The following is a 13063-nucleotide window of genomic DNA, read 5'->3' as shown; positions in this document are numbered from 1 at the left end:
ATAAGGCTGTAAAACATGTGGAAAAAGAGACACACTGTGAATACTTTCTGAATGCACTGTAAGTCCCATCATAATGTGTCGATCTTTTTTTATTTATTACATCTATCCATCCATTCATTTTCTACCGCTTATCCCTTTCTGGGTCGCGGGGGGTGCTGGAGCCTATCTCAGCTACAATCTACATATAAAACCCTTATAAGGGGAACATTGTCCTTCTAGTTATATTAATACTTGTCTTTTCAGTATGCCGCCTCCAGGTACGTCATATATCAGCAACGACTCATAAAACTTCAATCCACACACACTATGCCATTCAAGAAGTGATCCCTAACTCCACTAAGCTACCAAGTAGTACTGCCAGCCACCTTGTCAACACAAGGCAATCACTCAAACAGTGGACTTGTACAAAGACCCGTCTTCGGGCTCGCGTCTTCTCTTAAAGCCTGACCAAATGTTACGCAAGCGCCTTAATCTGGCGACCACTGGGCTCGGCCTCAAACATACACAACACCCTGCTGCTGCTGCTATGTGTGACTGAAAAGGCTCCATGTTGGCCCATGTGTCAAACACCCAGCTGTAGTCCACCTAAAGCCTTGAGGGATTCACTCAACAATTATTTGTGGGGAAATAATTTTGCGCTGTATCGACAATCCTTACTTTTAGGTTCATCTGGAGGTTGTGGGCTTCACTGGTGTGTACGTCCCACGCTCCGCTGGCATGTGCCTTCTTACCACACACATAACAACTGTGACGCTTCACATTAGACCAGTGCTGTCAGTTTGAGCACCACGAGCCCTGATGGCGGCCAGTGTTTGATGACACTCTGCCGGGGCTTACCAAAACCTGCGTGGCATTCGCCTTTAGCACAGTGCCGCATGTAAACAAGGGAACACAGGCCCTTTTAGAGAGAACTAGGAACCTTTGCGCCCTCAGTGCAGTCTGTAAGGCAAGCTTTGCCTGAAATACGTCAGCAGATTCGTGGAAAAAAATACCCTACGCAGTTCTAAACAACATATCACAGTTGTCAAACTTAAGGCCCGGGGACCAAATCTGGCTCGCCACATCATTTCATGTGGCCTGCGAAAAGTCTGGATATGTATTATGCATAAATAAAGTACTTTTATCTTTACTTATTTTTGTTTTGACAAAACAAAATGCATGAACTGCATGCAATTGCATATCATTTAATTAATTAATTTAATAATATTAATTTGATTAATATTATCTAATAATGTAACAAATATACGGAGCCCCTAAAGGAACACGGGGGAAAAAAAATGTTTATATATATTTTTTATTTTTTTATTTTTTTTAGACACTTGTTTTGACAGAACAAAATACATGTACTGCATGCAATTGCATATCATTTATTTAATTAAATAATATGAATTTAATCAACATTATCTAATAATGTAACAAATATACAAAGCCCCTAAAAGGACACGGGGGTAAAAAAAATGTATTATACATTTTTTTTTTTTTTTAGACATGTATCTCGTGCGCACGAGAAACTATTTTATAAAGTTTTTATAAAGTTATAAAGAAAAAATTTATAATAATTATAATATATAATTTTTTTTTTTTAGACATGTATCTCGTACGCACGAGAAAGTTTCTCATGTGCACGAGTTCCATGTCTAAAAAAAATAAAATAAAAAATAAAAAGATAATTTATTTTTTTTTATTTTATTTTTTTTATAACTTTATAAAAAGTTTCTCGTTCGCACGCGATACATGTCTAAAAAATATATAAATAAATAAAAATTAATTATACCATTTTTTCCCCCATGTCCCTTTAGGGGCTCTGTGCAAATATAATAATTTATTTAATAATTGAATTAGGTTGGAAACTACTTATGTATGAATCCGTAAAAATAAGGTTGTTAATGTTAATAATGTAATATTCATTAAATGTGTATGAATTTAGGTTGGAGAGTAGTTATAATCTGAAATAATGAACTATTAGTTTTGTGTTTCCTAATAATGCAACAAATATGATATAATTCACTACAAAAAAATGTTTTGATTGACTTATTTCAAAGCGAGTTAATAATAGAATTTATTCGTAAAAAAGCACTTTACATTGAGCAAACAACCTCAAAGTGCTACAGTGTATTAAAAAATTAAAAAAATTAAAGATAATAAAAATTTAAAAAAATAAAAACGAGAACAGCCTAATAGCGAGAACTAGTATGCATATGTCTAAAAAAAAGGCTTTTAAAGTTAATGGAGTTATCCATTAAATTGTCGCCAGAATTTTAATGTTAAGAAATTGTGGTACCATTTTCTATTTACAGTAATGCACTGTAAATAACACTATAAATTCAATGGTAAAATTCTGGCGACCGAGCTGCCTGTCTACAGAGAACGTAAAAAAATATATAATGATCAAAAGCATATAAAATAGTTTAATACTACCGTAGGGCAAATCCTTCTACTTATATTCATTGATTACTGACTGTTACAAGCGACCCTCTGAGGGCAGCCATAACTGCGATGTGGCCCACAATGAAAGCAAGTTTGACACCCCTGCAATACACGATTGTACTATCGGCTATAGCAGGGGTGTCCTAACTTCTTCCACCGAGGGCTTCATATAATAAAATGAAAGGATGCGGGGTCATCTTTACATTTGTGTTTATAAAATACTCCAAATGCACTGTCGGTTTAGGGTGTGTCCGCGGGAAGGCCAATTTTTTTTGGTTTAACTTTCTCCCTGACTTACGATTTCAAAGCAAGTTATCCACCAATTTGTACACAGTAAACATGACAATGTTTTTTTCTATATAAAAAAAACCCTACTTTTTCCCCCAATAGAGTAATGTTGCCTGAGGCTGAGCCAATCAGTGGCCACGATACTGAACAGCGTGCTCTGATTGGTTTGGCCTCATCTCGTTGCCTGGCCAATACTACAGTAATATTACTTTCAGTACATTTAGCCATTTTTATGCTTGACAATACTTAATTTAAGCCAAATATCTGCGGAATATACATTAAAAAAGGTCACAATAAAGTAAGCGATAGGATAAACTGTAGTCAGAAATATTATTAAATGATGGATGCAGCTGGGATAGGCTCCAGCACCCTGCGACTCCGAGAGGGATTAGTGGTAGAAAATGAATGGATTTTAATTTGTATTTTCTTTATTTTAGTTTCTTTTCTAATCCGCAATTATTTAAAAAAATGCAAATAATTTCTGACTAATTTAATTCTAATATAATGAATTAAAATACATTAAAATTAACATTTATTTTTAAGCTGTTCAATTTGTAACATTTTTAATTTGCCAAATTTATGTCAAGGGTTTAGCTTTTTTTTTTTTTTACATATATATATATATACACACACACAGGTAAAAGCCAGTAAATTAGAATATTTTGAAAAACTTGATTTATTTCAGTAATTGCATTCAAAAGGTGTAACTTGTACATTATATTTATTCATTGCACACAGACTGATGCATTCAAATGTTTATTTCATTTAATTTTGATGATTTGAAGTGGCAACAAATGAAAATCCAAAATTCCGTGTGTCACAAAATTAGAATATTACTTAAGGCTAATACAAAAAAGGGATTTTTAGAAATGTTGGCCAACTGAAAAGTATGAAAATGAAAAATATGAGCATGTACAATACTCAATACTTGGTTGGAGCTCCTTTTGCCTCAATTACTGCGTTAATGCGCCGTGGCATGGAGTCGATGAGTTTCTGGCACTGCTCAGGTGTTATGAGAGCCCAGGTTGCTCTGATAGTGGCCTTCAACTCTTCTGCGTTTTTGGGTCTGGCATTCTGCATCTTCCTTTTCACAATACACCACAGATTTTCTATGGGGCTAAGGTCAGGGGAGTTGGCGGGCCAATTTAGAACAGAAATACCATGGTCCGTAAACCAGGCACGGGTAGATTTTGCGCTGTGTGCAGGCGCCAAGTCCTGTTGGAACTTGAAATCTCCATCTCCATAGAGCAGGTCAGCAGCAGGAAGCATGAAGTGCTCTAAAACTTGCTGGTAGACGGCTGCGTTGACCCTGGATCTCAGGAAACAGAGTGGACCGACACCAGCAGATGACATGGCACCCCAAACCATCACTGATGGTGGAAACTTTACACTAGACTTCAGGCAACGTGGATCCTGTGCCTCTCCTGTCTTCCTCCAGACTCTGGGACCTCGATTTCCAAAGGAAATGCAAAATTTGCATGGTTGGGTGATGGTTTGGGGTGCCATGTCATCTGCTGGTGTCGGTCCACTCTGTTTCCTGAGATCCAGGGTCAACGCAGCCGTCTACCAGCAAGTTTTAGAGCACTTCATGCTTCCTGCTGCTGACCTGCTCTATGGAGATGGAGATTTCAAGTTCCAACAGGACTTGGCGCCTGCACACAGCGCAAAATCTACCCGTGCCTGGTTTACGGACCATGGTATTTCTGTTCTAAATTGGCCCGCCAACTCCCCTGACCTTAGCCCCATAGAAAATCTGTGGGGTATTGTGAAAAGGAAGATGCAGAATGCCAGACCCAAAAACGCAGAAGAGTTGAAGGCCACTATCAGAGCAACCTGGGCTCTCATAACACCTGAGCAGTGCCAGAAACTCATCGACTCCATGCCACGCCGCATTAACGCAGTAATTGAGGCAAAAGGAGCTCCAACCAAATATTGAGTATTGTACATGCTCATATTTTTCATTTTCATACTTTTCAGTTGGCCAACATTTCTAAAAATCCCTTTTTTGTATTAGCCTTAAGTAATATTCTAATTTTGTGACACACGGAATTTTGGATTTTCATTTGTTGCCACTTCAAATCATCAAAATTAAATGAAATAAACATTTGAATGCATCAGTCTGTGTGCAATGAATAAATATAATGTACAAGTTACACCTTTTGAATGCAATTACTGAAATAAATCAAGTTTTTCAAAATATTCTAATTTACTGGCTTTTACCTGTGTATATATATATATATATATATATATATATATATATATAGAAAACAAAAACTTTTTTATTGTTGTCTTTTCAATGTAGTCCACATCCTACTTTGTAATGTTTTGATGCAGGCTCTTTTTAATAGGGTTAATATACAAATATGACAGGGGCCAACATGAAATGATTTACAGTCAGCAAATGGCCCCGAGGCCACACTTTGGACATCCCTGTGCTAGAATCCAGGCCTTTTAGGTTGCAGCAGTGTCACTGTGGATTTTTCACCAAGCACTTTTATCTGATGTGGCTTGATCTTGGGGTTGTCATTGCAAACTCATGCAACCACACCAGAAGTCCATGAGAGGTAAATTGACTTTCAAAGTAAAAGCAGGCTCTTCTCATGTACAGAGGGCCTCGTTTATGTCAACACCTCTCAAAGTGGAATAATTGCATGCTTATAGTTAGCATTAGTGAATTATTTTAATAAATGACACTGAGGTGTTTACCTGCTAACGTTGCTAAAAAGGCTTGCACGCATGTTAAAATGCTAACTGTAACATTCAAGTACCAAATTATATTACTCTTAGGTGCACATCTGATAGATTAATTGAAAACGTTCAGCATGCCTCAAGTACCAAAATATGACTGGAGGTGTCTACCTACAGAATTAGCTAAAAACAAAACAAAAAGCCAGCATACTAATGCGACCATGCTAAATGGTAGCATTTGTCAAGTAACAAAATATTTGACGCTGGAGGTGTATACCTGAACATTTTGAAAACAAGCAAGCATGCTAATGTGTACCGCTCTGGTAATGGGTACATTCGCACCCACCTGCACAAATATACTTCAAAATGTAACAATCAAAACAAATATGACTTTTTTTGTTTACGAGGGCATGCATTTATAATATGCATTAATTTGACCATTTAAAATCAACGATAATAAAAAGGAGATGCTTGGAAATAGCATAAAAATGCCCCAAAAACTTGGAAAAACGCGATTCATAACGTTACTTTTTGGTGGCGTTCTGTTCAGGTATATTTCTTTTATATTTTGATAAATCATCATATTTATGTATTACTAAATTTAAATAGGTATTGATCAATCTTTAAGCTGTGTGTATTTGATTTCAGTTTGCTTTTGACATCTTATTTAGAATTGTAGTTGAAACTTTTACAACCTTGTGTTGCGCTCATAATGGCGTAACCAAACTAGATTTCATTTAATGATCTTATTTTGAATATTTATTCCCTTTTTTACATTTAGTATATTTAAATATTAATTTATAAACATTGAATACATTTCAAATATCAATAAAATGCAATTGCCTTCATCTTATAGGGTAATGTTTAGTTACACCAAGTCATGAGCGTAACACTAAGCTTCATCACTTTGACTTGTAATATCTCTAATTCTGGTGGTGTTTCATGCTTTTTTCTTTTTGGAACATGTACTATACATATAATACAATAAAGTCCCATATAAAATTATGTTTCTAGCAATACTTTAATTTTGCCTTTGAAAGTAACACTCCAATGTCCATTAGTGGAGCTGTACACTAATATTAGAATGCTAACGATTGTGCTGTGGGACGTTGGAAAATTACCCACGGGCTGATATGAAGTTTAAAAAAAAACATTTAAAAATGTGTTTTATGCCCCTCTTCTCAAAGAACCCCAGATTTTTTTTATGGCAAAAACACAAAATATGCAATATTTACCCCCAAAATTTATGATGTGAAATAATTGGAGCCTTAAATAGTTTATAATTCATAACGCCTTTCATTTTAATTCATTATTTTTTGAGCAATGACTGTTTAAAAAAACCAAACACTAAAATTATTGAGGATCCACTCATCCACTTTCTACCGCTTATAGTGTTAAAAATAAGCCAGTTTTCTCTTTCTTTCAACATTTAATTCCCCCGATCAACTTCAGATCCACCCGTCAATTATAGGTTTTCAATGTAATCTCATTATTTTTAGTTATTTGATGTTTTTTGGTTTTTTTTTAAGCTTTGTATTGTTTCTTACTTTTTATTTACGTTTTTTGTTCACATAAGAATGTTAATTGCTCAAACTTGTTAATATTTCAAATACTGTAATGTATTAGATGTGTCTTAATTTGTTTGGACATGTTCAATGTGTACCGTCTGTGTTTTAATTGTTCAATAAATAAAACCTAGACATTACCGTATTTTTCGGATTATAAATCGCAGTTTTTTTTCATAGTTTGGTCAAATGGTGCGATTTATACTCTGGAGCGATTTATGTGTGAAATTATTAACACATTACCGTAAAATATCAAATATTATTTATCTCATTCACAGAAGACAGTGGTCCCCAACCTTTTTGTAACGCTTAAAAATATGTCCCACGGACCTGGGGAGGGGGGATTTTATTTTAATTTTATTTTTGTCATAAAAAAATACAATCATGTGTGCTTACGGACTGTATCCCTGCAGACTGTATTGATCTATATTGATATATAATGTAGGAACCAGAAATATTAATAACAGAAAGAAACAAACCTTTTTCTTCTTCTTTTTTTTTGTCATAAAAAAATACAATCATGTGTGCTTACGGACTGTATCCCTGCAGACTGTATTGATCTATATTGATATATAATGTAGGAACCAGAATATTAATAACAGAAAGAAATAACCCTTTTGTGCGAATGAGTGTGAATGGGGGAGGGAGGTTTTTTGGGTTGGTGCACTAATTGTAAGTTTCCATCCATCCATCCATTTTCTACCGCTTATTCCCTTCGGGGTCGCGGGGGGCGCTGGAGCCTATCTCAGCTACAATCGGGCGGAAGGCGGGGTACACCCTGGACAAGTCGCCACCTCATCGCAGGGCCAACACAGATAGACAGACAACATTCACACTCACATTCACACACTAGGGCCAATTTAGTGTTGCTTTATCTTGTGTTTTTTATATAGTTTTAATAAAAAATAAAAATAAAAATAAAATATTCTTGTGCGGCCCGATACCAATCGATAAATAAATGATAAATGGGTTATACTTGTATAGCGCTTTTCTACCTTCAAGGTACTCAAAGCGCTTTGACAGTATTTCCACATTCACCCATTCACACACTGATGGCGGGAGCTGCCATGCAAGGCGCTAACCAGCAGCCATCAGGAGCAAGGGGTAAAGTGTCTTGCCCAAGGACACAATGGACGTGACTAGGATGGTAGAAGGTGGGGATTGAACCCCAGTAACCAGCAACCCTCCAATTGCTGACACGGCCACTCTACCAACTTCGCCACGCCGTCCACGGACCGGCACCGGTGTTTGGGGACCACTGACGTAAGAGACTAGGCGTATATCAGCAATCGTCACATACACACGTCAACATCAACGGATTTAGCGATTAGGAGTGACAGATTGTTTGGTAAAGTATAGCATGTTCTATATGTTATAGTTATTTGAATGACTCTTACCATAATATGTTACGTTAACATACCAGGCACGTTCTCAGTTGGTTATTTATGCCTCATATAACGTACACTTATTCAGCCTGTTGTTCACTATTCTTTATTTATTTTAAATTGCCTTTCAAATGTCTATTCTTGGTGTTGGATTTTATCAAATACATTTCCCCCAAAAATGCGATTTATACTCTAGTGCAATTTATATGTTTTTTTTCCTTCTTTATTATGCATTTTCGGCCGGTGCGATTTATACTCAGGTGCGACTTATACTCCGAAAAATACGGTACTTCCGCAATAAAAGCAACGTCACTTTAATTTGAAAGGAAATGACCAGAAGCTGATGTGATGTCATCGCAGCTAGCCTGACACATGACGTCTAAAGTAACAGCAGGCTGAGAAAAGAGGAAAAACAAAACTAAAAAAAAAAAAAAGGACTCTTGTCAACTATTAAAAGGCGTAAATGGTGGAATAAACATAACGAACACCCGTTTGTGGTAAAGTGTACATGTGAGAGAAGCAAACGGCGTGATTTTGACATGGCTACACCCCTCTTTTTTGTTTTGACAGATTCCCAAAGCTAATCACAGTTGTCATATTAGTGATAAAGAACAGCCACAAATGTCTTAATGGCGGTCACGTAAAGGAACATGTTAACGAGCTGAGTCGCCAGTGAAGTTGCACAAGACTACCAAGGGCAATAAAAACATTCTTTTCCTCGAAGAGGATACTTACAAGTGAGGAAGAATATGTTGCGTTTTAAACGTCTTCTGACCCGCTTTCACAGCCGCCCCGATGAACTTCGGCCGTCACGCCAGGCCTGTTAGTCCGCCGGGCAGCCAGCTAAAAAGTGTGCAAAACAATTTAAAATGTGAGCAATCTGTTAGGAAGGCAGTGCTGAATTCCATCTGGTTGCTTTCGAGCCTTTTTGTCAAGCTAGCAATAGCGAACCATGTGACTTCCGGTGAGCAACGTCCGGCGTAAAAAAAACAAACGAATATTCAATACCAACCGGGTCGGAGTGAACTGGAGAGTGGTTTTTTTTAAACATACCATCACGTTCAAAATAAACGTTTTTTTTATTCAATATGATCGCTTTGTCCCGATTCTGCAGTTACCAAATGACAGTGCTTTTATTGTGCTCTTAACGTCATTTCCGGTTGTGTTTCGCTGGCTAACTTGATTTGTCTGTATCCTTCCAGGCGCGGTGGTTCTTGTCCGGTTTACCGCACAATACGTTTTTTTCCGTTTTTTCTCACGTCTTATCCACTTATTCGTCAAAAAAACACAAAGCATAAGGGCTTACTTTATATACTAGTGCGCCTCCTTATTTAGTTTTTCTTTAACCTGCATAAATAACTGAGTAGGAAGTTACCTAGTTCGCACAGTAAACGAATTCGGACGCGTCCAAAGCTTACGTCATTGGACGTTAGCTGTCACGTGGGTACAATACGTTTCCTGACGCAGTTTGTGCATTTTTAAGAAATCTATTTAAAAAAAAAAAAAAAAAATCGAACGTTTTTTTTTTGTTTTTTTTTAACCCCCCAAAATAAATATAGAGGAAATCATCTCAGACTTTATTAAAGCTGCTTCTGATTTTGCATACAATAAAGAATTACATATTTACAAATGTACACAGATAAACACCTTTATATTAATACCATAATCAGCAGATATACAGTAGGAAAATAAAGACCGTGGTTGCTGCAATGTGCTGCATAAAAAATAAACTACAATATATTACCAATTTCTCCAGCCTCAAAAAGTACAAATAATTGCGTGAATGTGATCCAAACACTGACAAGTTTGAGTGCCCGTGTCAGCTTTCAATAAACACACACAGAACAATCCTCTTCATGACTAGCATGCTCTTATGGAGGAATACATGTGAGGTAAACACAGAGAACACATTTGTACAAAAAAGCAACACACAATTCCGTGTTACACTGACCGACACGGCAAGAAAAGCCTCGTTTTTGAGATCCGCTGGTTTGTACCTTTTTGTGAAGACAAGGGAACAATAATAGCTTTAAGTGGTTTTTAATAAAAAAAACAAAAAAAAAAAAAGGGACAAATAAGAGCCAGGTGGGGCTGCCAATAGATTGCTTTGTGAGTTCACTAGGAAATGGACGGTTATAACACGAGGTGATGAAAAGGTTCCTGGGTGGTTCTTGCAAGTGAGTCGTCATCTTCAACCGTACAATTTAAACCTCGTCAGCTGTACTCTGATAAAGACAAAGCCGCCTGACGCTGAAGGTGCAAACAAGCTGAGCAGGTCGGATTTCCGGTTGCTTGGATGGAAGTGACGACTATCGCATGCCTGAGCTGGGCTGGGACAAAGCCTGCTTTTGTTCCCTGAATCCAGGCCAGAGATAGGTAAGCAACAGTGGTCATGAGTGGGGGGGGGGGGGGGATAGTCTCAGATAATGGGAAGTAGTTGAAGCTAACTGCATTTCTCAGTGGAGGAGCGGAAACAATCCACTTCATGACACTCCACCAATGTGAAGTTTAGTTTAGGCCGAGAACGTGTTTGACGGGCACACTATAGACTTTAGTCCTAGTGGGGCAGGAATGTCGTCACACCTGCCAACCCAAGGTTTCCTCTGGAGTTAATCCAGAGCAGCTGAGAGAGGCGAGCCCGACAAAGGAACAAGGTCCACGTCTCCTACCTTACACACGCCTAGCTGGCCGTCAGGTTGGAGATTAATGCAATTTTGTAGCCTTTAGTGGACTATGTAACTCTGAGCTGATCTCCAGAGCGATGGATTTTCTCTCGTGGCAGACTTGATGGCAGTTTTCACAGTGGGAATCAAACATGGCCGTTTCACTGGCTTTGTCGTGACTCACTTTGACATCAGCGGGCCGCGGGAAATCTAGCGCAGGCCTTCTTAAACTGTCCGTGCCGATGCTACATAGTTAAACACAGACAAGACTGTGGTATCAAAAACACAAGACACCGCGACACTTTTGGTTTTCCCCGGTTGAAATGCAGCAAAGTGCGGCGGCGCGCAGGTCAGGGTTTGATGTCGGAATAGCTGGTGTAGGTCTCGCTGCAGCTGGACGAGGTGCTGATGTTCCCAGAGACGCTGTCATCTGCAGGACAAAGAAAATGCTCTTAGAATGGTCTGAAACAAGGGTGTATTTTTAATTTACAAAATATATATATATACACACACACACACACACACACACACACACACACACACACACACACACACACACACACACACACACACACACACACACACATACATACATACACACACACACGTTAGGTCAGGAAAAAACACGGAGACTATTTCATCACTGTTTCGCAGGTTTCACTGCTCTTCAGGGGATTTTCAGGCCATTCCTTGGCCTGAAAATCCCCTGAAGAGCAGTGAAACCTGCAAAATGGGGCGGTATAGCTCGTTTGGTAGAGCGGCCGTGCCAGCAACTTGAGGGTTGCAGGTTCGATCCCCGCTTCCGCCCTCCTAGTCACTGACGTTGTGTCCTTGGGCAAGACACTTTACCCAGCTGCTCCCAGTGCCACCCACACTGGTTTAAATGTAACTTAGATATTGGGTTTCACAATGTAAAGCGCTTTGAGTCACTTGAGAAAAAGCGCTATATAAATATAATTCACTTCACACAATATATATATATATATATATATATATATATACCGTATTTTTCGGAGTATAAGTCGCACCGGAGTATAAGTCGCACCTGACGAAAATGCATAATAAAAAAGGAAAACAACATATATAAGTCGCACTGGAGCCCGGCCAAACTATGAAAAAAACTGCGACTTATAGTCCGAAAAATACGGTGTATATATATATATATACACACACACACACACACACACACACACACACACACACACACACACACACACACACACACACACACACACACACACACACACACACACACACACACACAGTCTCAGTCATTAAAATATGTTAAAAATGTGTCATATTTTTTCATTCAATGCTTAAATATTAAGATAAACTTCAGGTCTGTTGATATAAAGTTAAAAAAACAAAACAAAACAAAAACGTTTTATGCCCTTTTTGTCAAAGAAAACCCTGTTTTTTATGGCAAAAACGCAAAATATGCAGTATTCTCCCCCAAAATATGTCAAAGTGGAATACTTGATGTGAAGTAATTGGAGCCCTAATTAAAATGAATAGTGTTATGACCTATTATAACCTATTTATTATTATTTTTTGAGCAATGACAGTTAAAACAATCCAATTAAAGTCTTGGGGATACAAAAGGGCCCCATTAATAAAAGTTTTATAAAATAAGTCAATTTTTCTCTAGATCAGGGGTCCCCAAACTACGGCCCCCGGGAAGTCCCAAATTAAAAACAAAAAAAAATAAAACAATTTATTTTTATTATTTTAAATCTGTCCTTTTTGATTATTTTTCTACCGCTTGTTACTCTCGATGTCTCCTAGCCGCTCAGGCAAATCATATTGTCTAAAAATGCATTTTCCCATCGATAATGTGACATCACGCTCGGAATATATATATATATATATATATATATATATATATATATATATATATATATATATATATATATATATATGTGTGTGTGTGTGTGTGTGTGTGTGTGTGTGTGTGTGTGTGTGTACACACACACATATATAAATAAAAGTTTGGGGACCCCTGCTCTAGATCATGTACAGATGTATATGTCATTTATAGTTTTTTGTT

The 13063-nt window shown here is 37.5% G+C and overlaps 2 protein-coding genes across 5 annotated transcripts in view; both read right to left on the bottom strand.

Moving 5' to 3' along the window:
- The window catches only part of cab39l (calcium binding protein 39-like), a 34579-nt gene extending 25273 nt beyond the window's left edge, over positions 1-9306 (bottom strand). Inside the window, exon 1 of the mRNA XM_061985147.2 lies at positions 9089-9306. The gene's annotated coding sequence lies outside the window, so the exon portion shown is untranslated. The remainder of the gene's footprint in view (positions 1-9088) is intronic.
- A 610-nt stretch (positions 9307-9916) lies between these two features.
- The window catches only part of mcf2la (mcf.2 cell line derived transforming sequence-like a), a 141944-nt gene continuing 138797 nt past the window's right edge, over positions 9917-13063 (bottom strand). For all 4 annotated transcript variants that reach the window (XM_072915865.1, XM_061985151.1, XM_061985150.2 and 1 more), the window contains one exon: positions 9917-11446. In XM_072915865.1, the coding sequence (XP_072771966.1) occupies positions 11367-11446 (80 nt within the window). In that variant the 3' untranslated portion in view covers positions 9917-11366. The remainder of the gene's footprint in view (positions 11447-13063) is intronic.

This window comes from Nerophis lumbriciformis, linkage group LG23, assembly GCF_033978685.3.
Source record: "Nerophis lumbriciformis linkage group LG23, RoL_Nlum_v2.1, whole genome shotgun sequence".
Classification (NCBI taxonomy): Eukaryota; Metazoa; Chordata; class Actinopteri; order Syngnathiformes; family Syngnathidae; genus Nerophis; species Nerophis lumbriciformis.
The sequence above is the reverse complement of the archived record's forward strand: the minus strand, read 5'-3'. Positions and strand labels throughout refer to the sequence as shown.